The sequence below is a fragment of the Schistosoma haematobium genome, chromosome 7, assembly GCF_000699445.3.
Source record: "Schistosoma haematobium chromosome 7, whole genome shotgun sequence".
NCBI classification, from domain to species: domain Eukaryota; kingdom Metazoa; phylum Platyhelminthes; class Trematoda; order Strigeidida; family Schistosomatidae; genus Schistosoma; species Schistosoma haematobium.
The window spans coordinates 15,313,223-15,340,106 of NC_067202.1; the positions used below are offsets into that span (position 1 = coordinate 15,313,223).

The 26,884-nt window shown below is 34.0% G+C and overlaps 1 protein-coding gene across 1 annotated transcript in view; it reads left to right on the plus strand.

The window, feature by feature from the left end:
- Positions 1 to 26,884, plus strand: part of MS3_00009689 (uncharacterized protein) — a 55,184-nt gene that overhangs the window by 16,327 nt on the left and 11,973 nt on the right. The window contains exons 6-15 of the mRNA XM_035731248.2: positions 1,083 to 1,536; positions 3,552 to 3,986; positions 7,592 to 7,687; positions 9,403 to 9,584; positions 14,246 to 14,365; positions 16,504 to 16,525; positions 17,561 to 18,235; positions 19,786 to 20,161; positions 20,670 to 21,036; positions 23,349 to 24,237. Coding sequence (XP_035588104.1) covers positions 1,083 to 1,536; positions 3,552 to 3,986; positions 7,592 to 7,687; positions 9,403 to 9,584; positions 14,246 to 14,365; positions 16,504 to 16,525; positions 17,561 to 18,235; positions 19,786 to 20,161; positions 20,670 to 21,036; positions 23,349 to 24,237 — 3,616 coding nt within the window. The remainder of the gene's footprint in view (positions 1 to 1,082; positions 1,537 to 3,551; positions 3,987 to 7,591; positions 7,688 to 9,402; positions 9,585 to 14,245; positions 14,366 to 16,503; positions 16,526 to 17,560; positions 18,236 to 19,785; positions 20,162 to 20,669; positions 21,037 to 23,348; positions 24,238 to 26,884) is intronic.

Here is a 26,884-nt window from a genome sequence, read left to right on the forward strand (position 1 = left end):
AATGAGTTCGTTTTATGAATAATTCAGATAGATGAAATTACGAACTCAGTTATCATGTGCACGTTCGTATTTTTTTAGTTTCATGTTATTATCAGTGAACAGTAACATTACTCTCTCTGCTTTCCTCAAGCCTAAATTAAATAGAGAGGTGTTGGGAATTTGTCACTACCTATTAGGCCATAACTAAATTCACATCATTTGAAAGTATTTTACTTGTACTCTATTTTTTTCTCTTCCATACAGAAACAATTATTAAACTTAATATTTACAATTGATTGATTACTGACCAATGTCATGCAAGTCATTCTTAGTGTTCGTCGAATTGTATCGATCAAGTTGCAATGTAGCCACTAGTTTAAGTTAATGCACATTGCGTGCACTATGTTGAGATGCAAGGTGGTGGTTGGAGGTGGTCAATGAGGAAACCTGCTTACGTACTTTTCGTGTTACCTGGTACTTGTCAACAAGATGTGCCTGTAATCCTGAAGTAAATGATGCTCGTTGACAGATTGATAGAATTCGATCACTACTAAGAAGGATTTGACATACATGATATTGGTAACCTAGGTCCAGGTTTTCCTGTCGACTACCTCTAACCACTACTTGATTATGGCTCTACTTAATTTAAAACATTTAATGGACACTGGAGATCTGTATTAATAAACTTATGGGTGTTTTTCTGGAGATTGTAGTAATTTAATGGTTGAGTTCATGAGTCAGTTAAAGCTAGATCGCCATGGGAAACCTGGAAGCACTGGGAGGCCGTTTCTTCCTAGTGTGGAACTCCACAGCAGTGCGCATCCACGATCCGGAACGTGTGATTCGAACCCAGGACCTTCGGTATCGCACGCTACCGATTAACCTCTGTCTATATTTTAAAATTCTATTGGTTATCTATATCATTAATTAATCTCTGTATGCTCAATTATGTGGAATATTTAATTACAGTTATGCAACAATTCATGATTCCTTATGGGATATTTATTTAGCTGAGGTGATTTGATTCTCTGTGTGTCTATAGATGTTATACATTGATCTATTGACGTAGTAGTACTATTATTACCAATTCTTTTTCTATTTAGGATACACCTAGACATTGGACAACAGATCAAGTTCGTTTATTTGCACATGCTTTACGTATTCATGGTAAAGATTTTTTTAAAATTCAACGACATTTCTTTGGTGGGAAAACATTCGTTAATAATAATAATGATAATAATAACAATAACTCTACCGGCAATAATGGAAATAATGTAAATGGTGTTGGTCTCTGGAATTCAAGTCAAGTTGGCAATGGACGTTTACGTGGTCGTGGTCGTCGTAAATTGGGCGGCACCGGCGGTAGCGGTGTCTGTTCAAGTGCATCTACATTGAAATTATCCAGTTTAAAATCAGATGAAATCGGCAGTAGTACCTCAGTAGCAACAGTGCTACCGAGTAAATTGGATGAAGTTAAACCAGAGGATGCTACATTTGTACCTACCTCTGGGTCATCACATGACGGTGGAGAATCAGTTGAAAACGGTATTGTGTCAGGTAGGTTTGTTTATCAATATGTTATTTATTTTCTCATTGAAACTACATGAGCTATGGTACAGTATAGTTTCAAAGAAGATCCTCGCACAAATGAAATGGAGATACTGTGGAAAAATGATAATATAGTTAATAAACAAATGAAAAAGCATTATACTCAATAGGTGATACTGTTCATTCTGAAGTAAAACCTAAAGTGCATTCTTTCAGTTATAAAATCTCTCTTATTATGGCATTTATTACAAGCTATATCTGATAATTTTGCAAACCACTCAGTTGCACGATCTCGAGGACGTCAACTGAATTTTGATGAACTGACAGATCCTAGTCCTGTACTGCTTTCATTCCACGGCTACATGTCACAAACTGGCTATCCCATCTTTTTGTGCTCAATTCTAGTGTCGGTAAATAATGAGCGACGTGAGAGCACCTGAGATAAAATCCGTTTAACTTGACGATGGCGTTGCTGCCGGATGTGACCAATCCTTCGGAGATAACACTAATCGAACAAGGGGAATCCCTGGACATTCTCAGCTTAGATAGTGCGGGTTTCACTAACATAATGTAGAACTGCTCCAACTGATGAGTTGTATATACAAAATTTTACATACAGACTGTCATCATGACAGCACTTAGGATATTCCAGAAGGATTTATTCCACTCTAGATTTCACTCTGTTTCATCTTCCACACCGCTATTAACACACACTACGTGTATACACAAACTTTCCAATTACATTTAATGTGTCACCATAAAAAGTGGGTGCTAACACAAATTCATTTCAGTCTCACAACGATGTTTTACATTTATAAGGCCAACCACGTAGTTCTTTCATAGCTGTTTCCAGAATGCCATTGATGTTTAAGTTGAAGAAGGGATCTCGTGATTTACCGTCCTTTGTCTAATGCTCTATGGGGTCATGAATTAAAATAGCATATTGTTCGCTACTCGGTGATCAGTCATTTATTATTATAATAATCATAAAATTATATATATATATATATATATATATATATATATATATATATATATATATACTTGTTAAATCAAATTATTTGTGTTGGGGAGATCTAGAGTATTCCTCGAAAGAAACCGAAAGGGACCGTGAAAACGCTGGTAAACATTTTATCCAATCAGCACTGCATAGAGGTTTCTCAGAAACATCTAGAAAGTGAGGAGTCACGTTTCTGAATGGATGGTCACCTATCCTACTACTATGTTTAGTACATTCCCAGAACCTTCCAGAAGCCCAAGGCCATCAACCAATTCTCAATATTGCGCTATCACTGCCAATTGTCATTGGTCATATGTTTCACTCCGTTAATCATTCGACGTCATTTTAATAATCACTAGTGAAATTTATGATACCATTATTCTGTAACATCACTATTATTTATATTTGCAAATAGATAAGCAGTGGGAACAAGAAATAAATATATATGTATTTGTGTAGGGAATCGATGAAAATGATTAGTCCGTTGCTGGAACGCATATTACTGACTTTTAAGGAGCTTCTTATAACTTCAAATTTCTTTTACATATCAACTGGAATAATTTAGAAAAAAGTGAAACCTGCGAGTAAGAGTTTTACTCTATGGTTAGTTTGTCTACAGAAAATCAGAGGTATTTATAGTTTTGAATGACCTTAGACTTTTAGAACTGTCTGGAAACGTACCAATTATAGTAGCAGCACATAACACGTAATTCTTCATTGTCTATATGTTTCTACAAAGCTAGTGTTTTTTTGAGCCTCCAGAGACTTTGATAAATGGTATTTCGGTGACACTCCAACAAAAGTCCAGTTGAGAAGAACTATCTTTCCTCTTTGTTCATTCTTGTCTTTTGAGTGAAATAACTTTGAATGAGCGAAATCTTTTTCTGTTACAATATCTAGTCTGCTTGTACTGTCAATATTTACATTGATTAACTTAAATGTAAATGAAGTGTCACGGAAGGTGGCGGAAGTTTAATTTATCAATATAAATATTGTACTTTATTTCTTTTCGTTGTTGTTACAGGATCCACCACATTGAAAGGATCAAATTGCAATGATGAAAATACTCTATCCACAGGTCTTCCTGTCACAAATGAACCAATCAAGACTGTTAAGGAATTGATAGCTTTTTATTATTATTGGAAGCGGAAAGGTACATCGTCTTGCTCATCCTCATCCTCATCAGCATCGATTAGTGGTGTAGGGGGTGGTGGACATGGTGGTCTGAGTTCAGTTGCAGCGAATTTTGCAACTGCAGTAGTTGCGGCCACACTTAACACTACTACTACTGATACTAGTGTCGCTGGTGCTAATAATAATCATATCCCATCTTCATTAAGCGGCAATACAACTCCTTTCGAATCAGCTAATAATATGAATGGTAGTGCATTCTCTACTCAAGCTCATATCACTTCTGTCAGTGTTAAGAAAAGGAAACCAACTAATCGTGGTTGTGTTCGTAAGTTTATATGTATACATATTTTTCAAAAATATTTCCTTTTTATTATGTCCATCATTTTCTTTAGTTCATAAAGATCACCAAATGAGGAATAGTGAGTGTTAGATACACAGTACTAAGTACATTTTGAGTTTTAGAATGATCTAAGACATCCCTCCCATATTGTTTTTTTTACTACCACTACTACTGTTATTAATTCCACTAAATACGACATTTCTTTGTTCTGATATGATGTAGCAACATAAGTCATATTTATTTATTCATTTGTTTCAAATACTTATGCTGCACAGTTGTCGATGAGAATTATAGTTCTGTGGTTAAATGATCTTATTCAATTCTGAACTATTCTAATTGTTAATTCAATCAAATTTTTAAACAGTATTTTTACACATTGAATGTGTTTTCTACATTTCATGCATTATTACATAGTTGCACCTTTGTTTAGTTTTACAAATCGTAAGATTGGTTATTGGTATTTGATTAGACAAGTATGGTTGATGAGATTGTAAATCTTCATCGACTAAAGATGGTTAGGACATGTATTACATATCCCTACCTACCGTCAACCTCGACGAAGTATACTAGCTGGGTATGCTCCCTGTGGTATTCGAATGAGTATCACTCAGCTTCACAGTCTGAAACGTAACCACTTAGCTATTCAAGCCGCGACTAACTTCTTGTATGACTGGAATTTTCACATTAATCGATCGCTGAGTGGTGATTAATGTTATGTTTGTTTATCCTGTAAGGTTGGTCGTAATCTATCGATCAAATTAAAATATAACAACTAATCCAAGTAACTCGACATCATTTCTCAAAGGTTGAATAAGGTTTCGTCCCGACTGTCTCTAACCACTTAATTTCTATATCTACCTTCGTCATGATAATCAAATACTACTGTTATTATCCCTTTCATTTACACACACACACACACACGAAACTATAGAACTATAAATGTGTTGTTGTCTAAGTCTAGAGAGATCATTGTTCACTATGTACTTGTCTACTTATCGGTGTTGTTCTCGTTGTTGTACTGATGATTATTTTCTCTCTCGCTCTTTCTAATTCTTAATTAACTAATTTGTCAACATTTTACTTAATCCTGTCAACTTCAATGAGTTATACATGTGTGTGTGTGTGTGTGCGTATGTGTCCTATTTTGTGAATTCTATTCATTAGAAGTAGTATTTCTTTTTTTTTAAAAAAAAAAGTGTTTTGTTTTCATATCTTCCTGGGTAATTATTATCGATTCTTGCTAAGAATTGTTTACTTACTACTACCATAGTGATCACAATGTTGGTAATGATTCCTTTGTAATTCCTACTTTCTGTTTGAATGATTTCATATATGTGTGCTTGTGAGATTTCAAACATAATCCCTTTAAAAAAATCTATGCATTAATTTTACACATCTAATTATAAATAGATTTTAAGAATTTATAACATTATCCTCTTTTTCCTCTTATCACTAATATTATTATTATCATCATCATTATTATTGTAATTATCCGTTTACGTTTCTCCCTTTTTTTTTTAAATAAAAATTATCAATATTATTTCCTCTCTGTCTATCTATCTATCTACCTACCTATCTACCTATCTATGCGCCTTTCGAATGAAGTAACTAAACAAGCTTGGCTTGGTATCATTGAGCATCGTAAAGCTGCGGAGTATGAACTACGAAGATTATTAACACTGAAATATGAAAAGAATGATAATCATAATAATCATAAAAAGAATGATGAATTACAACATCAAAAAACTGGTATATCTGTATTCATATTATGTATATTTGTGTATATCTATTTGTATAAATGTCTACGGTGTGTGCTTCTACGTGTACATATTTGTTCTGTTTTCCTTTTTATTAGTCTTGGTTGTTCCATGTTCTGTTTTTATGTGTAGGGTTTAGTTGTTGCTACTGCTTCTATCACTGTTTATATTTCTCTTCTTTGTTCTCATTATTGACTAAGTGTAATATTGGTTAGTCGATTGGTTAGTTAGTTAGTTAATTACTACAATTACCAATATTTTAATCTAATTCTGCTTGTCTCTTTCTATCATTTACCATTTTTTTTGAAAAGAAAAAAAATCGTTTCACAGTTGTTTTTTTTTATATGCGAAGAGTTTTTCTCTTGTCAATCAATGTCTTTCAATGTATCAATATTGATGTATATCAATGTGTGTGTTTATTTGAGTAAATGCTTTTTTCATTGTGGTTGATTATGTGTTTATTAGTTTTATGATATTAAATTGAGTAATGAGATTCATATCTGCGCGAAACCAGTAGGTTCTGGATTCGAATCTCGCAGGGGGCGAGGTCATGGATGCGCACTGTTGAGAAGTCCCACAATAGGACGAAACGGCCGTCCAGTGCTTCCAGGTTTTCCATGATGGTCTAGCTTCAATTGACTCATGATCTTAACCATTGAGATTCATATGTATTGGTTGTTTCAATATTCTCATTAATGTTTAGGACTGTAATTAATCCGGTCTCTTATCGGCCTATATGCATTCTATGACTAAATGTTGTCATTAATTCGCAAGTACTATAAGCAGACATGGATAGTGGCTAGTAGTGAAATCCATGACGCGCGTCGTTTCGTCCTATACGAGATTCATACTAAGCTGGATACACATGTTTCCCAGAGTTAATGTTCATCGAGGGACTCGAACCCAGTGCTGTTCGTTCCAAACATTATCGCCTTATTCCCTTAGCTAATGAGTCCAAATAGCCACTGGCTTGTGCAATAAGGTGAATAGTGAGAATTGATGGCATTGTGTTCAATCGATAACCGATTATTACCTTTAATCAGTACAGAGTTATCAGCTAATCAGTCGATTGACCGATTAACTGACTATATGTAACAGATTAAAGTTGATGCAAACATTCAGTGCACATGATGCATTCCACTGCAATTATCCGGTTTGTTTCCTCTCCTCTCTACAAACTCATTTTCTTTTACAAATAAATTTGTAATAGGTTAAAAACAATGAACACAAAAACTACTGTTTTATCAATCGGTTATTTATTGATTATTAATACTGACCGCTTGGCCATTGATATTTCTTGACATTAAAGTGTTTGGAAGTTGGATGTTTTCATTTGTTGTTGTTTTTGTTGTTGTTGCTGTTTTCACTGTTATTGTTTTCGAACTACAAGACATGACTTGTGAATAAGTGAATTAATTCCAGTTTTGTTGGAATTCGATTTGAAATTGTTAAATTTTCAAATCCCTCTACCACTATAGGATTTGAATAGACAATTGCATCTGTGTGCTAATATGGTATGGTAAATCGAACTGATGTACGTACGTACATACGTACGAAGTTCTACGTTGTTGTTGACTGACTAAAATTTTCTAAATAATTTTTATTTCATGATACGAAGAGTAAGAGAAATTTGTTAAAATCTTATACTGCCAAAGATACTGCATTGTAATACTGAATAAATTGTTAAGAATTTGTAATGATTACCATTATTATCATCATGTATCTGGGGTGGGGGATAGTTTCACCGTATTCATTTATTTATTTATTCATAATGTTATTATGCAATAATTATGTTTTTCTTTCTCTATATTTCATTATCCCCTTTTTTACAAGTCAATTATTCAAAATCAACATTGATTAATGATGATAAATCAGAGTCGATTGATCCAAGTCATCCTGAATCAGAAATTGAAGAGAATTATGATTTAGGTAAAAAAAAATGTGGTAATTTTGTTTACTCTCTAAAAATTGACGACAACAACAACAACAAAAATACTGTTTTTTTCATAGTGTTTATGTAATTTAATCTCTATATGATTATAGAAAACATTAATTATGAATTGGTTTATCATCTTTTTGCCAATAACCTCCTTGATCTATAACACAATTACTATGAATAATGACCAAAAGAATCTTTGATTTCATGAACTTCTTTTAACCCCAAACAGGCAGTGAGAAGATGAATATAAAAAAAAGGGGTGATAAACTCTTTTATTCTGTATTTGTCTCTACCTATGAAGATTCAAAAACTGCATAGGTTTATATGTCATTAACTGCATAGTCACACAGTACCACAAACAAGAAACTATAATGTGTATGTGACCAAACCATAAATGATATAGATAATTCCATAATTAATTAACGATAATCTTAGTTAGTCAGATAGTCGTACGCAACATAGAACCTGTCAGATATGTGTACATCAGTTCAAGTTCCCACACCCCAATAACACTAAGATCAAATTGTCAGGGGAAATCCTAGGGCAGTACAAGGTGGTAAAAGTATTTGGTGGTGGTAGAAAAGATTAAGCATAGAAGATACGATTCGAAAAATTGTGGATTTTTGGGATAAACATATTTACGATACAATTAAAAAAAGAACATCTAAGGGAAGGTAACGAGTGAATGGAACTGCACCATTGTGAAAAAAATTTTAAGCCATGCCATTGAAAGTTTTCAATCATTAGTTCTGATAATCTGAATCAGGTAGTCTGCGTTTACCTACACGAGCCAAACTAAAAGTCGATAACTTTATGAACTGATTCCATATCTTAGTTCGGTCGCCCCTACTTTTCTTCCAATTTATCCATACACCAAACATTGTCGCATGTCTAGGCAGTCGATAGGTCGGTGTACGTAATGCATGTTTTAACTATCTCAGTCGATAAAGATTCACTGCTTCAATTAATTTACCGTTCATACCTAGTACTCTACTTCTAACTACATAGTTGCTAATTCGGTGATCCTAAAATACACGAGCAATGGTTCTATAATTTAAGGACAATAAAATTTATATCAAAATCTAATGAGCCAAACAGAGGCTTAGAATATGAGTAATATAACGATGACTATAATCCCCTTCTCCAAATATCCGCTTCAATCTAAAATCTACCAATTCGTCATTGTGAACTGTATTTATTTTTTTATTTGAACACATAAATATTTGTACAAATGGGCACCGAATACATATGCACCACACAAGTCAGTTGAATTTTGTGTTGGCAATGATACTGTCTGGGTGCCCAAACCGAAGCAAGTTGTGAACTGTAACTGAAATTGAATGCATTAGTTTTAAGCATTGTTCATTATAACTTATCATTGTGTAATATAAATAGTGTTTTTCCTTATATGTAATTCAAAATTACATAAAACTTGATGCATTAAATTGTACCCTGTCCGATATCAATATTAAATAGAACTGTTCAATCACCAATTAAATAATCTGCACAACTGTTTTTGTTGGTCATGCGATTGGAAGTAATAAAGATGATATATGTTTCTCTGTAGTGTTAAATAAACCGATTTCCAATTCTGAGGAAACCTGAAATCAACGGTGGTATTCAGTATCAGTGACTGACATCATTTCTTTGTAAAAGTATATGTTCAAAACATTTCACACATTTTTTTTCTGAATTCTCTATCTAGCGAACACTGGGCATGATGATGTTGATATACCTGTGACATCTGGTGAGAAAGCAGAAGAAATTACACCGGTTTCAACAACATCAAGTGCAGATTCACTGTCAACTAGTCGATCACGTAAACGTGTATGCAGAAATTGTTCTGTGGAGTTGGCATCTACTGGGGAAAGTTCGCCTTCACCCATGGTATGTATGCAAAAATTACATTTTATTGTATTTCTCCATAACCGTAGCTTTCATTCTGATTTGACGATCGAGGTTGTATATCATGTTGACCCAATCGGACTATATTGAGTGGTACACTTGTTTGTTTAGGTCTTAACATACCAGGCAGGTTGGTTTTAGATTGATAGAACTAAAAACAGTAAACTCATGATCCGATGAAGTCGTACTACCGATTGTCTTATGGCCTGATTGCAGTGCTGTGTTTCCTTCAGACAATCACAATTTACGTTCTAACAACACAAGGAAGGAGTTAGAATAGTTTGAACAGGAAACCTTATGATGTCCCATGGATTTCCATCTCCGACATTAAAACGTCTATAGTACGGAAGGATAACTCATGTAAAACTACTCTCAAAAATGTCACATGTTATCCGTCCTAAGCAGTCCTCCTTTAAGCTCTGCAGTCACACTCTCAGGTCACGACGACCACTCTTTATTCAGCTTTTTCAAATACCTCAAGAAGAACTATTCTTCCATAGTCTGACCAATTGGGAATCAACAGCAATCCTCATATCTCTAATAGTACTAGACTGTACAGTACTAACTGTACTACTTAAATATAAGTAAAACTCATTAAAACTTGTAGTGTGACAAACAAATATAATTGTCTAAATTTTAACAACATTGTTCCATGACTGACGTACTTTTTTGTGGTTCAAATTATTCATGGGCTCAGTTGAAGCTATTTGTTCAAACTCTGACTAACTTTATATCAGTTTACTGTTGAATTGATGTATGTTGTTTAGAGACCAACTACGCATCTATCATTCTTCAAACTATAGTAAAAATCGCTTTATTCTGTATAGCAAAGTATTTTCATCACAAAATGTAAAATATTGGATCGAGTTTTATTTAAATTGTGAATATTGAAAACATATAAATGTATGTAATTTACAGTATAGGGTGTGAAAATAGTTGAATTTCAATGAAATTATCAAGCTGGACGGCCTTTTCGTCTTAGTATTCTCACTAGTGACTAGCTTCTAGAGGGAATTTCTGGAGTGCTCGTTAGAAGTTTTGATCGGTAGAGCTAAATCATGTCGAGTGTGAGGCAGTTTCCTACCGAAGACTATGGAAGATGGTCTCTCATCGTGGATTGATTTAGATTAGAAATTAAATCTGTTAGATACCGACTCAGTGTTTCAAAAGTTAAGCATCCAGGTGCAATACTGATGCTTCTGGGTTCGGGTTTTGTGTGCGAGCTCATGCGTGCTCACTGTTGAAGAGCACAATAATAGGACGAAACAGTAGTCTAGTACTTCCTTTTTTCCTACGATTGTTTATATTAGATCGGTTTCACGATCTCAGTGAAATATATGTGAATAAAAGTTTTGTGACGACAGCTAATGGTAGTTCACACTAATAAGGGCTCAAGCAAAATGTTACACATTTATAAATGTGAATATTAAAAAGGTGCATATTAACAAAAGTGAGCATTGGAAGGGAGAACAAAACTTTTAATGATGTAAAATCTGTTCGATTTACCGTTTGTTGGGGAAGACCTTCCTAAAACGAATATTATGGTGGAGGGATTCCATAGAGGATTCAGCTAATTTGTTGGTGCTGCTCATCCAAGTATATGGAAACCTATTGATGCTCTGAAAAAAAGAACAATGTAAATTGATTGAAAACTGAACAGTTCGTTGCTGAAAGCTAGCAACAGCACCTAAAAAAGAAAGGTAGCAGTACGTGTTAAACGGACTGTAGAAGATTATGAAAACAGATCGACAGTAGACTATTTAATTAGAATAATTCATGTCTTTTTAATCTTAAAAGAAAAGGATTTCTTAGCATTTTAATTTATAGTGAAATTCACCAAACATTTCCTATATATTTTCGAAACATCGAATTGGTCTTACAAAATAACATGATTAGTGTGGATATGGAGGTTCCACCTAGGGAAGTTGGGAAACCCTGACTGTAAATCAATGGTGCACATGGGCTCCAGGATCCTGAAGGGACAAATGGTGTACGAACCTATTGTTGGTCACCGGCTACCATCGGATTGCATCTCCATACGATGCTCCACTGCCTTGTGAGTCAGGTATTTAGGTTAAAGGCTCGGGGAGTGGCCCCTTAAGAAAACCACCTACTTCGGTTTGGGCATCCGGGCAGTATCACAGCCCACACACAAATCAAGTGACTTGTGTGGCGCACATGTATTCTTTGTACCAATATTTATGTGTTCAGATAAATAACGTGATTAGGGTAATAAAAATAACAATTTTGTTACCAAACTTCAAGAATTACAGTGTTTGATGAAAGTATACTCTTCATTATGCTTTTAGAAAGCCACTTTTTTGATCGATCCTAAGATATGAAAGCAGAGAGCGAATCGAACAGATTTCACATCATTAAATATGTTACCCCACTTTCAATGCTCACTTTTAATTGTATGCGTTTTTTTAAAATGATCTCCCTTTCAATAATCCACCTTATTAATGCAAGCTCTTTTGAACAGATACCTTATTGACATGGAATAATTTAGGTCAATGCATATTTATGCCCAGCTTCCAGGTATTTTGACCAATTGACTAACATTGGTTAGCTACCAATTATTTTCGTCTGGTAAAGTTCACTACCAGCCCTACTCCCTAGATGTATTTTTGCTCTCGTAATACATTCGATACATGAATCCCAATTAAATCACTTCGATTTTTTTCTATCTTCAAAGTGCAAACAAAGTAACAGTTGTACTAACGCGCACTATAATCATAGGCTTAATGGTAATGGTAGTTCAACTTAGTATTCACTGTATTTTTCTCATTATTGGTTGTAAACTTTTCTTAAAAGTATATGAATTGACATGGCTAATAAGTTAAGTTAAACAAATACAAAATCGGAACAATTCAGATATACTTACTGTTACCCCTCGTGTAGTAGGAGCTTAGACCGCCCATTGGGATTCTCCATCAAACTCTATCCTGACCAATCCTTTCTAGTTGTTTCAACTTGCTATTCATTCCTTTAATATGTCTCTAATTCCTGATGCAATATATTTCTTGATATTCCTCTGCCTTTATGATTCCATATCACGACTCGCTTTGTGATACAGTTTGATAGTTTTTCTTCATGTTCGGTTAGCAGAGAATGAAGTTATATATAAACGAGCAATATTGTCACTAATTAAATTTCATTATCAAACTTTTATTATACATAAATATTCATATGTCAGGCAGAAAGTATAAATTGATCGTACGAAGAGAACAGATATACTAGTAGGAGTGATTAGTATAACAAAAATTCTAATGAATAGTTTAACTTAGAAAGTAGTAGGTCAAACTTACATGTATCGACTTTAAAATAATAATCATAAAACATTAATAAAATTACGTAATAAGAAATGTATGTAATTAGATGGATAATGAAGAATAGAGACGGGAAATGGTGACATATACGAGATATGAAAGAAAACTAGTCAGTAAATCATAAGTTGATGTGATGCAGGCCACCGAAAACATAAAAAAAACAACAAATTTATATGAAATAAATAGACTGTGTGTAACAAGCAGGACGTTTCGTTCTATTTGCAACTTGTCAGATGTTCCGGGGACTCGAACCCGGTACTTTTCGCTACAAAACGTCATCACATTATCCATTTGAGCTAGATTTCATGTAACTACTCATTTGTTCAATGGTTATGATATTTACATCAGTAGTAGAAAAGTTTAAGTTATCCCGCTTAAATGATAAGTGTAAAACTCACATCTTAAATTCCTTTGTGTTAGCCACAGTTCATCTATTTCATAAAATCTTATAATAATTATCTATATCTAGTGAATTACTTACAGAATATACATAGAGATATTAAAACTAATCGTCATTTATTTAAGAACATTAACAACCATCTAACTGGAACATTTCTAACCATAATTATATTTTGTTTTCCATGTTTATTAATCTTTAACTAGTGAATCATGTATCTCTTCTTAAAAAGAAAATTTATTATTATTAAGTCCACTTGGTATTGTTTACTTGAATGTTCCCATTGATGTTTAGGAATGCAATTGATCAGTCTGTTATTGGCATATATGCATACTGTGCGTATTGCCTCTATTATAGCCTTAATTCACAAGCATCCTAAGGAAAGATGGATAATGGTTAACAGTGGAATTCAGTTTGATGTGCGATTCGTCCTATTTGTGACTCTTCAGCTGGATGTGCCTGCATCTCAGAGTTGTTCACTGTGGGTTCAAGTCCCAGAGTGAACCTCTATTTGACCTGGGTTTTGTGCTTTTTAGTACTCTTCCATAAAGTCTACCTGTAATCGTAGCCAAACTAGTTATCCCGATGTTGACAATCTGAGACTTACCGTTGAGATATTCAACTTTAAAAGTCCCAACTAACATTAAATCTAGTTCAAGCATTGTTTCCTGTCTACCACTTTACATCTTAATATACGTACATACGATGTCGAATCACTTCGAAAACTAGTGACCAATAAAACATTGCATTGATCGCAATACTTGGTTGATCAACCAATTGTAGATAACTTGATCTTCCTTCTTAAACGTTCAGTGTATTCCTTTAAGGCATAATTAATCTCACAATGTTCATAGTAAAAATATATAATGACTTATTATTATTTAACTTGAATTGTGCTTTTCAATTTATGTTATTAGCCTAATCATCATCAATTGGGACAATTACGACTTCTTTGTTCTGATTGTCGTATTTATTTACAAAAATACGGTGAATTGAAGTGTACATTGAAAGAAGAGGAAATTAATAATCCATCTGAAGTAAGTAGTTTACGATATTTGTCTGTTTGTTTATTTCCTGTTTAACTAGGGTTGTGTTGTTCGAGTAATTAATGTTTATCGACTAAGTTGAATAGACAGATACCAGGAAGTTTAATTAATGACTAATTAAATAAATGTGCATTTATTTATAGTGAAACCCATGATGTGTGTTTCATCCTATTTGATACTTATCAGTTGTATGTACTTGGATCCCATAGTTGATACAGGTACATCCAGCTGATGAATCCTAGATAGAACGAAATACGAGTCTTGGGTTCCACTGCTAGTCACATATAAACTTATGTTATAATGATTACATTAGAGCAGTCCGCATAAGACGCATATATGCCAACTAAGTTTTATCAAAACTTCAATCAAAATATCAACAACGAAAGATTCAAGGCGTTACAAATGAAATTAATGAAATCCTTTAATTTACAATAATGAGAATCAATGTTACAACATTATCAATTATCAATCTTTCATAGTCAGCATAGAATCTGGCACGAATGTACTTTAGTTCAAATTATCACACTATATCAGTACGACAAGAAGAAATTAACAAGTTGAATAGCAAAGACATCAAGCTAGTACTAATATTTGTACCAATAAAAATGATTATCATTGAGATATATCACCCAAAGCTTTTAATCATTGATTAAGATAATCGCTCGAACTCCAACCCACTAGTCTGTGTCTACCTACATGAATTAGTTCAATTGTTAACAGCTTCCTTCACCAAGTAATATCACATGTTTAGTTAGGGAGTGTGGTTGTGCATATGTTTCACGTTTTTGAACCACCTTATTCGATAAATATGCACTGCTTTATCGACATTTTTAAAATACTTACCCCAGTCTCTATTCATAACTCACTTTAATTCACCACCTCATATTCAATTGGGAACTGTTTTTCCCTTTTGACACATAAGAGAATGATCGTGTCTTTAGAAACATTCATTCTTAAGTGTATGATAAGTTTTTAATCCCCACTTTGACGCGAATAACAACTCTACGTAAGCCCAGGTCTCTACGTTTGTACATTGTAATATTCCTCTTATGTGTTGTTACAGCCTATTGAATAACTTAATCAATCAGTCAGATGTGAATTCAATACATTAGTCAATTTCCTGATAGTTTACATTTCGGTGCGCTTTTTTAAATGTGCTAATATGTAACTCAGTTGTACGATTAATCTACCTAACATTCAACTATTGATTGATTTACAATTTTTATTACGAGTATTCCCTCTATTAAAATTTGAACACATCCGGTTATCATTACCCTACTATGATTTGATCATAACCAGTATTCCACATGATCTTACTATATCAGTGGGGTTATTTTGTGCTACAGAGTTGTTCTACCTGAAATTCCTGAACATCTTACCTCTCTATCTATTCTTATATCACGTAGTGTTAGTAATGTGGGCTAATTGTTGAAATGTCGTGTGTGTGTGTGTGTGTGTGTATCTCCGTTAACCAATCTTCTGAGGTTGTGTAGATTCAGTCGTTCATTAAAATATCTCAATCATTGGTAATGATGAATTGCTGTCGGTCATAGCAAAGTTTAACAATCTAATGTAATCTAACAGTTCAGGATATATAAGAATAAAACTATGTCCATAAATAATGTTGGTTCATTTTTGTTACATATTAGATAAATGAAACGTATTACTCGAAATATTAAAAAAATTCACAGAAATACGACTATGATTTTACTCTGGTGTAGGTGTATACACTCTCTGTCTTCCCCTAAAATATGAAATTAAAATTGCTTTACATCTTTCTTTCTACGAACTAATTCTTTCTTCCTATACTTTATCCTTATATGCCATCTTTCTTTTATATATTACCATCACTACTTCTATGAATCCAGTGTTCATCTTGTTGTGCTACTAAGGTATGGCAACTTGGACTGATGCATATATGTGCCTGGTCCTACGTTGTAATTTACTGACTGGCTGATTTTACTCTGCACGATTCTACCATTATGTCACTATGTAGATTATTTTCTCATTTTTAGTTTTTTTTTCTCCATAGGAAACAGATCTGCTAACCATTGAATACTTTTTTCTAGGTTCTTTTCATGTTACAATTATCGATTTTTTATTTTGTACATTTTTATCTCATTATGTAGACGCTGAATTCAATATCCAATGGTAAGCTTCAAACATTTTTGATTTTGCGTATGATGTTTTGAATTTAAAATTTCATTTCTCCCTTTACACGACATACTTCAGTATTTGATCTGTTCTGTGTATCTGTACTGTCACTGAAGTGTCCCATTGAGGTGTATGCTATTTATGTTGACATATGCAAGTATTATATAACACCGACCAGAAGTGGAATGTTTTTCAAAAGAAGATTGAATTGAAGAGAACAGAAAGGGATTGGAAGTATCATGAAGAATGTAAATGACAACTGATGGAAGATGCACAAATGAAGTATTTAGTGTATGATTTCCACAATTTACAAAGACACTGTAATTTTGAAATGAATATAAATTGATCGTTCCCACCTTGAGTTTGTTCACTGTATTTGGTTTCTCTACCAAACGTGAGGCGGAGAAGGTCCAGTTCTGCGGACGCCGTTGCGGGGCTAGAAGAGGATTCGCTAGTTGGTGCAGTCTGTCTCAGGAAGGTGACATCGAGTTGAGTGTTCTGACGGGTGGCGTTGACTGTAAGAGTCGCTGTCAACAGAGAGAAGGAGTGGCACGTACGGTATCGTATGTAGATGACTCGGCGTGTACAATAGTAATTCATTTGTTGTAAAAGTAGACAGTAAATGTGAGCATTAGTATGCAATCCGTATTGCCAGAAACATCTGATCTGGCTACAGATAGTATCTAAAACACTTATTTGTCATTGAGCGTACTTTGATGTGATTCAGGCCATATAGTCGTCTGGCAAGTCTATTTGTGTAGCGTTCTCCTACTCTAACCTTAATTTCTAACCGCTTTTTTGATTACTATAATGAATAATTCAAGATTAAAAGGTCTATTAATCATATCAACACTAGAATTAAATAGTGTGTTTCTGAATAACTGGTAAGTCGTTCAAATTCCCTCGTATAGTTCTAATAAATTGGTCTTGACTTATTTTTTTCTTACCTCTATTACATCCTACTTACAAGTAGTCAAAATGTATACATTTGAAATATTTCACTTTTATACTATTTACCGTATGTTATTATAGATGGGAAGCTTCAAAAGAAAGAATCAAATGATGGAAATCTTGCAGACACCATTGAAGAAAATGAATTAGATGTTAGACATGGAATGAAAGTTGATCCTTCAAGTGAAATCACTGTCAATCCCGTGTTGGATGACATAAAACCAACATGTTCATTAACAACATCATCTACAACAAATTATCGGAGAAAACATAAGAAACATTCATTAGATCGATTGAAGAAACAATCTCATTCTGATAATTACGACTCATCAACTAGCTTTTCATCATCTTCATTATGTTCGCTTAATTTACACATGGATGAACATTATTCTACTTCATCGTCAGCTTCATCCTCACCAAGATCATCTCAGTTAGAAGATGAAGAAGTAGACGAGGAAGAGGATTCAGATTCTATTGGATCTGATTATGAATCTAACAGTTCACCCAGTTGTAGTAGTATTGCTAGTTCCATTAGTTGTAAATCGCCTTTAATACATCATGAATTGAATGAAATTATCTCAGAATGTCCTAGTTATCGTCATATGAAAAGAAAAAGACGAAAAAATTCACATCTACGTATTAAAGGCAAAAAACATATATGCAATGATATAGATTATATGTGTAAGCCACCGCCTAAATTGGATGATAATAGAGACTATGGTTGTAACGAAGATAATCAATGCTTCTCTATTCAACGTGAGTGAATATGTTTTTCGCATTATCTACCATCTGTCTTTCAAAGGATAAGCATTTTGCTCAATAGTCTGTATTACTTAACAGACCTATGAAAGTATAAAACATGTGTGATTGTGAAATATTTATAGTCGTTCTATCCGAGGCATTGTTTACATTTTTGGGACGATTACCAAATGAGTGTTGTTGAATTCAGTAAGGTTTTATACCTTCATCATTTGAGACAATCTGATTTTGTGTTGGATGTACATAACTACTCCCTACTGAGGTGCTTACTGCTAGCTGAAGTAGAAATAAGCCTACAAAATAGCAGTAGGCAACCTGACACTAGTCTATAAAATCAATAACTATTGTCTTCAAATCTGTCTTTATAAATCCTCAAGTTTCTACTTGTAGGACATAACAGATAATGGGATCAACAGGATTAGACATTATACGGAGCATCCAATTAGTGGACTGAAATAGAATACCATAATTACTCATGTAGGACTCTCTTAAGATTTAATGTTGTAACCGAATATTTCTGTCTTCGATTATTCGCCAACCACTACCTACATTCATTATATATACACCATCTTTATGTTAAATCGCGATAGAATTTCAGTCCTCTGGTTTACACAACGAATGTTATGCTAAACGTTTGAGAAAAATTCGTTTTAATACAATATTCAAAACGGATGATATACGATTCGATAATTGTTACTTCCGTTCATAACCTTATATCTGATTAAACTACAGAATATCGAACAATGAAAACTTGACCCTTTATTGTGAATGGTTGACTTTTCAATGAAATATCACTCTTCACAATATGCACATTTCTAAACAGTCTAAAATTACAATGAAAAAGTTATGAAGTGATTGGTTCAACAACAAAATATAAATTTTATCAATATCACAAACTGATCTGTGTTGGACAAATATTGAAGGCCTAAAGCACTGAAAGTTTATTTTGTCTCAGTCTGGGACTCTTTAACAATATTCGTTCATGGTCCCGTGACCGATAATTAAACTTTGAACTAGTTACGCCAGTTTCTGTAAAGTCAAAAACTAGAAAAAATCGACCATTCAGTTCTTCTAGGTTTTCACGATATCAATAAAATTAAAGTCTCTACAATCGTAAACTAAGGGCAAAGACTGTCCATTAAGGTTGTTCCATCTATCTATTAGTCAGCCAATCGTAATCAACAAATAACCTGCCACAGCTAGTCGTGTACTATTTCAAGTTGTCATACCATATTAGCACAATGAGTTAAATTAACAGGTTGAACGGCTAAATAGATTGAAATAAATGTAATAGCAATGAGATTGCGTAAGATACGTTTTGAATTGGTTTGTTAGTCAATGGTTACGTTGTTCAATTTTCACCCAGTAAGTAGTCGATACAAATCCTACTCTAATTATTCTTCGATTTAATTAATCAGTTAGTATCACTAACCATCATGTATTTACTGTGTAACTTGAAGTTAAGTACACTACCATGTATATTTTGTAAATGAACCTTTTTTTAGAACCATTGTTTTTTTTCATTTTATTCCTTACTCTATGTTTAGCTAAGGTTGACACTAATGATTCTCATTGTTCTGATACTACTGAGACTGCTTTACAATCATCAGAGATTCTTTCAAGTTCCAATCTTATTGATTCACGTGATACAAAGGGACATATTTCCAACGTATTGTATTCTAACACTACTACTAATAGTAGTAGTGGTAGTACCAATAAACTTGATGAACTAAAGAAAGACTCTACAGTGAAATTATCAACTCCCATTGATATTAATAATAATGGTGACCGACAATCGCCTGGAGAAACTGATGATCGACAACGGAATAATGATGCTGATGATGACGATAATAGTATGCGTGAATTAGAAATTGATAAGTTAATCACTGCAACTAACGAATCAAATCCTCTATCCTGTTTCATGTAAGTAGTATTTATGTAAATAATTGTTTTATTGTGTTGTTATCAGTGAATATGTGAGTGTGTATGTGGGTGTTTGTTCATACTTTGTTGTATCTGATAGTCAAATTTTATAGGTGTTCGTTCAGATATAAATGTAATGTAGAAGAGTCCTCACTCCCTATTCAAATTCTCTCACATGGCCACGCGTATATTGCCAATGCCAGGAAAGTCCTATCCATTGACTTCTCGCAAGGGTGTGTTGTTTACGAAATTGAGAGGACAATAAGCAAATATCCGACGCTTTAACCGGTTTAGTGGATATGGAAGATCTACTTCCTAAGGAAACTACCTGCATCGGCTTGGGCACCCGATGTTTAAATAATAAAATCCAACATCAGTAATAAAAAAGCAATTATTTGTTTCATTGTTGTTTAAGTTACACGTATTGATAAATAAATTTACAATCCTATTTATTATTCATGTATTTCTCATTGTCTCCTGCCCCCCCCAAAAAATAATAAAAATCTAGAGATGCACATCGTTCCACCTGGTCACATCTTGTACGTATCTGGGATAGACAAATACAATATTCACATACAACAACTACTCCTGGAACAGATTATCAATCAACAAAGATTGAAACAAATGTTGGTTCATGTGCTCGTACGGATTTAGTATATTGTGGCAGAGGATTAGATGATATTTCACTGAATAATCGAGAATTTTGGAATATGCAAAAGTGTAATTTATTCACAAAATATGCTGATACAGCTATTGGACCTGGTGTTAATCTTTATCTTTCATCATCTCTACCAAGTACTTTGGATAATCCAATAAATGTAATCAGTAGTGAATCAATAACTAAGTCGGAAATATTAAATTTAACTTCACCTAATGTAAGTTGACCTATTATCTCAATATATTTTGTATGATTACGTAATAATGATCAAAGAATTGAATCTATGAATATATCAAGTAAAGATGTTGTTATGACTTGTAGCCTTGTGTCCTATTAATCATATAACGTAATAATAGCGCCAATTAAACAACAGTGACTTATCGACCGAACCAATGACGCATAAACACGTACGAGCAGTTTAAAATCTTTATCGATCCTTCTTCCTGCCTAGCCTTGCCTGTTGAATCTAGAACTTCAATTTCAAACATACTGGGTTTATATACAAACCAAACAGATCACATCGTGGTACGGCCGAGAGTGGGGAGAGTCCACTCTCCCTCTCCAAATGCTCTCACATGGCTACGCGTATATAGCCTCTGCCAGGGAAGTCCTACTCACTGCCTTCTCGTGGCGGGGGTGTTATTCACAAAAAATGAGAAGACGAAAAGCGAATGTCCGGCGCTTTAACCGGATTCCAAACCAATGGTGCACATGGGCTCCAGTATCCTGCGGGAACAAATGGCGTATGAACCAATTGTTGGTCACCGGCTTCTATGGGACTGCATCTCCTTACGATGTTCCACTTCCTTGTGGATCAGACCTTCAGGTCGAAGGCTCGGGGTGTGGCCCCCTAAGAAAACCACCTGCTTCGGTTTGGGCACCCTGGCAGTATCACAGCCCTCACACATATCAAATGAGATTTGTGTGGCGCATATGTATTTGGTGCCTCCTTGTACCAATATCTGTGTGTTAAAATAAATAAATAAACATTTGACACGGTCAAGCCAAAAGTGGCTGTGAATTTGGTAGACTGTAATTAATAGACTGGGCATAACTCAAAAACAGCAAATCGTATAATAATAGTCTATTGGTCAAAATAAAGCTTATAATAAGAGGAATATGAATATATATAGTATAATTACTTAACAATCATAAAATAAAAATATATGTATAGTATTAGTATTACTATTAGAACGCAACAGAACGGCAATCGAAAGAGCGAGAGTGAGTTCAAGAGAATGAACCTTTTTGAGATAACTTTATATTCCGAATAGAAGTCAAAAATCAAAATGAAGGAACATTGTTTAAATAGTAATACGCAATGATCTTAGGACACAATAAAATCACCGAACTAAAAGATGGTAACAGCCAATCAGCGTTTTTCTCTGGTTAGCCAATCAGATTACACTTGAATTCGACATAGAAATATGAATTTAAGAAATACCACCGAAGTTATCCTCCTGGAGGAAGTACTAACATGTAATAACAAAACAAATTAAATATCTTGTTCTCTTCTTAATAGTTTTGTAGTTGATTTTAATAAACCTTGAATAATTATATATATATCCACTAAAGGCCTTATTGTTCTATTCAATTAAGGTTTAGATATTTCTTGATCAACATTATTTATGTTCATATATCAGTTAACTGGTTTATTTAAAGAAAAGTAGCTTTTTTTTCAGGCAATAACTATTAAGTATAATAGTCAGTTTCCAGTTGACTTCATCGTCGTCACAATGATGAATCAATAGAAAATTAATTGGATGTTTAGATTTATCCTATTGATATTTTTGATTCAGTTTTAGTTGACATATGTGCAGATCGCCTCTATATAGCAATTATGAATAGATGGAAATATGGCTAGCGCATATTTCGTCCTATTTGGGAGCTGCACCAACTTTGGAACACAAGTTCATTCATCTGATAAGTCCAGAATAGGATGAAACATGCGCTATAGAATCTACTACCAACCACTTTTCATTTACTTTCATTGGTTGTATTAGTTTAAAACTTTCCGATTTAATTGGTAAATATTATTTTTTGTGGTTATAATTTATGCCTTCCCCAGCTCGTATCATTGTGAACATCTGGATCGATATAATTTAATCATGCCTACAATCAGAAAAGAATATCTTCATTTTTCATGTAAAGATTTGATTAGTTTTATATCATGGTAAACATTTGAAAATCTACTCATTCACTAAGTGCTTGGGTATAAGTCACCCTCTTAGTGTGATCACTAATGATACTCTACGATTGCCTAAAACCAAAGTAGGCAGATTTAAGTTGAAACCTTGTAATTGAGTGGCTGATATCATTCGTAGTAAGAAAAGGTATTACCTACACTACTAGGTTGTCGTCCTATTTATATCAAGAACTTCACTGAGGGACTTGACTACATGACAATTTGATACTATATGACATATGTATGGCACTCTAAACTATTTTTTTATGAATATTTGTATGATTTTTAGTTTGATTACTCATATAAACTTTCTTTGATTATTCTTCATTCATTGATGTTTTTAGGTGAACTATACAAATATGTCGTGTAATCCATCTCCAGGTATTCATGATTCATCATCGACTGCACTTGATTTATGCTCACGTAATAGTTCCAAACGATCATTTATTCCATCATCAACAACAGAACAACCATGTACAAAATCTCGTCGATCATTTCAATGTGATACTATCAATAATCCTTATATGCATTCGATCTCGTTAAATGTTCCAAACACCAATACATCTTGTTCTACCATGTTAAATAGTAGTAGTAATACTATATCTAATTCACAAATACTACCAACAGGAGCTGAATTGAGACCGACTGTCAACACTACTACTACTAATAATAATATGTCAAGCCAACAACAACGACAACTCCAAACTATGTATGAACAAGCGTTAATATTTGCTGCAGCTGCGGCAGGTCATTATCAACATAGTCCTCCTGTTCCTCCTGGTCCAGTACGCGACACATGTAAATTTTTCCCAACTAATTTTGAATTGAATAATCAAATGAAACAGTCACCCGTTGTATCTTCTCCAAATCTACGTTTTATAAGCTCAAATAGTAGTAATAGTAATAACAATAATAATCCTTTAATGTCAACTAGATTGGGTGCTGCAACTGGAACATTCTATCCACCAATTTCTTCTCTGTCAACTTCAACTGGTATCTCGTCCTCATTATCGTCTGGCAATAATAATAATAATAATACTTTTGGAACAAATAAACCACCAATTAGTGGTGTTCCATTTAACTTCAACCTAACTGATTCTCAATACCATTCATTAAATCTTCCACCGCCACAGATGGCTATGTCCGCTAGTGGTGTCGGTTCTACGTCGATTCTTCACGGATCGAATTTCAACCCTACTACTTGTAGTAGTATTAGTAGTAGTTACAATGGATGTAAGTATCTTATCAGTGTTTGACATTTTCTGTGTTCCTTACACTTTTTTAAACATTTGTATCACATTTAATTAAAGGCTTAACAATTTTATCAACTGATTCATCATCTTCGGAGCTGTTTAATCCGGTATGCTCAACTTCAATAGGGTTGTCAAGTCGATTGTTCCACAATATGCGAGCAATGCTTCAAAGGCAACTATGATACAAGTAAACCACAGCCTACACATGTCTTCTTTACAAACCAATGAATCTTACCAATAGAGTAATGCTGACTAGACTGCTCCACAGTATACTCGTCCTTCGATTGTTAGACTGGCTTTGCGTCTACGTCACAAGTGATAAAAATTGCGCGAGGTCAACCATGCTTTCTGAGTTCGTCCCGAGATTTCATCAGACACGATTCCAGTAGGGTTACTGAGGTTTCCAAATTAAGCGAAATAGTCGATGCGCTCAACTACTTCAATTTCCATCACTAGTTTGTACGCTGACGCAGACTATCCCTGATGTAGCATTTTACATTTAAGGGGAGAGAAACTCATCCCAAACTTTTTTGCATTGTCGCGATCAAAATACTTTGGATTTTGTCAGCGTCTTGAACAAGTAGGACCCTGCTATCTACGTATCCTCAATCGACTGGTGGATCTTCTGGTAAGAGATGAACAATTTATCGACAAATTACAGCTTAAGATTATCATTAAAATCATGAGCCGATCCAATTTAAACCACCGTTAAAAACCTGGAAGCACTGGAAAGCCACTTCATCCTATTATGGAACTCTTCAACAGTGAATCTGTGATTTAACACCCCGAACTCGAACCTGGGACCCTCAATCTCGCACTCGAACACTTAACTTCTAGAACACTGGCCCGGCATACAGCGGTTTTAATTTCTAATCTCAATTAATCCACGACAGTGAGTGACCATCTTCTATAGTCTTCAGTTGGAAACTGCCCCACACTCGGCACGATTTGGCTCTAACTACCACAGCTTCTAACTAGGACTCCGGAAATTTTCTCTCGAAGCTAGTCAGTAATGAGAATACTAGGACGAAACGGCTATCCAGGTTTTCAATGGTGGTCTAACATTGATTGTTTCATGATTTCATTGAAACTTAACAATTTCCACACACCCCCACTGTAGGTTCAAGACGAGTTGTAAGTAGATGCTAGTAATGAACTAATGTACTTGACAGGAGACCCTACTTGATGTAGGTTTTGTTCCAGTTGACAAGTCACTAAAGCTTACCCGTAATTGATACTCCTTTTAGGGGATGCGATGACGCGTCACATATCTTCACAGTTTAAAATGTAACGATGACATTATTTGATCTACGATTGACCTCATTTATAGACGGAGATGGTTACAATTGATTGATCACTCAACTAGTGACTGATGTTGTGTTTGTCTACATTTTTTGGTGTTGATAAAATTTTTAGATCAAGTTGTAACGTGGCTACTAAATATTGTACAAACTACTTAATTCTATATAACTTCATCAAATATGTAGCTTACGTTTATTGACTTATAACTGTTCAAAATCACTGATTGTCTAGGTAATCTTATATCCTTTAATATTACAATCTCATGCCTTCACCTAATTAGAAGAAGAAAACTGTTATTATCCTTATATCATTATCATTGTTCAAACAATGTGGTTGCATACTAATGCGCATTAACTTATAAGAAGTTTATGCATTAAATAAGCTTGTAAATATTAATTTTCACTTATCATTTATGCTAAATCATTCATTAACTATGATATAAATATAAGTAGTATGTATGTGTGTTCATTCATGAAAATATAAAATTATAAACTGTGTATTTTAATTTTCTTTAAAATTGTTTATTATTCATAATATGTGGAATCGGACACATAAAAGTTTGTAACTAGTTAATCAGCTAATTTTATGTGTAGACTAGTTTTCTCAATCTTTTTGCTTCATCCCTCACTATAGAATAGATAGATTAAAATTGCAATGTACTCTATACATATTAACTGTAACATTTTAGAAAAGAAAGTGTTGATCTATTTGCAACTTTGATTAGATTATTACGAAGATGAGAATGTACAGTTTCAATGAGTCAGTCAGCAACAACGTAGAACTTCATACGTATGTATATCAGTTTGAGTTACCATACCACATTAGCACAGAGATACAGTTGTCGATTCAAATCCCATAGTGGTAGAAATAATCAAACTACAAGCAGTAATCGGAAACATTAGGGTTTGAAGATGTTATTCAAGGAGTATAATCCAGTGAAATAAATTTGGAAAGAGAAAAAAATATGAAGAATTCAGATTAGAATTTGGGAGAACAAAAAGAGTGAATGCACTTGCGCCATTGCAAACGATTTTGAGCCATGTCATTCAGGGTCTCTAACCATCGGTTACTATCATCTCGTAGATCCCAACCAGGTAGTCTACACCTACCAATATGACTCAGTCCACTTGTCAGTGACTTCATGGATTTGTGTCATGTTTTGGTCTGGCTGCCCCTAGCTTTCTTCCAACCTACTCCTACACTATAAAACATCGAATGTCGAGGCAGTCGGTGGTTGGCCATACGTAACACGTGTTCCAGCCATCTCAACTGATGAAGTTTCACTACTTCATCAATTGATTTATCATCCTTATCTAGTACCCGTA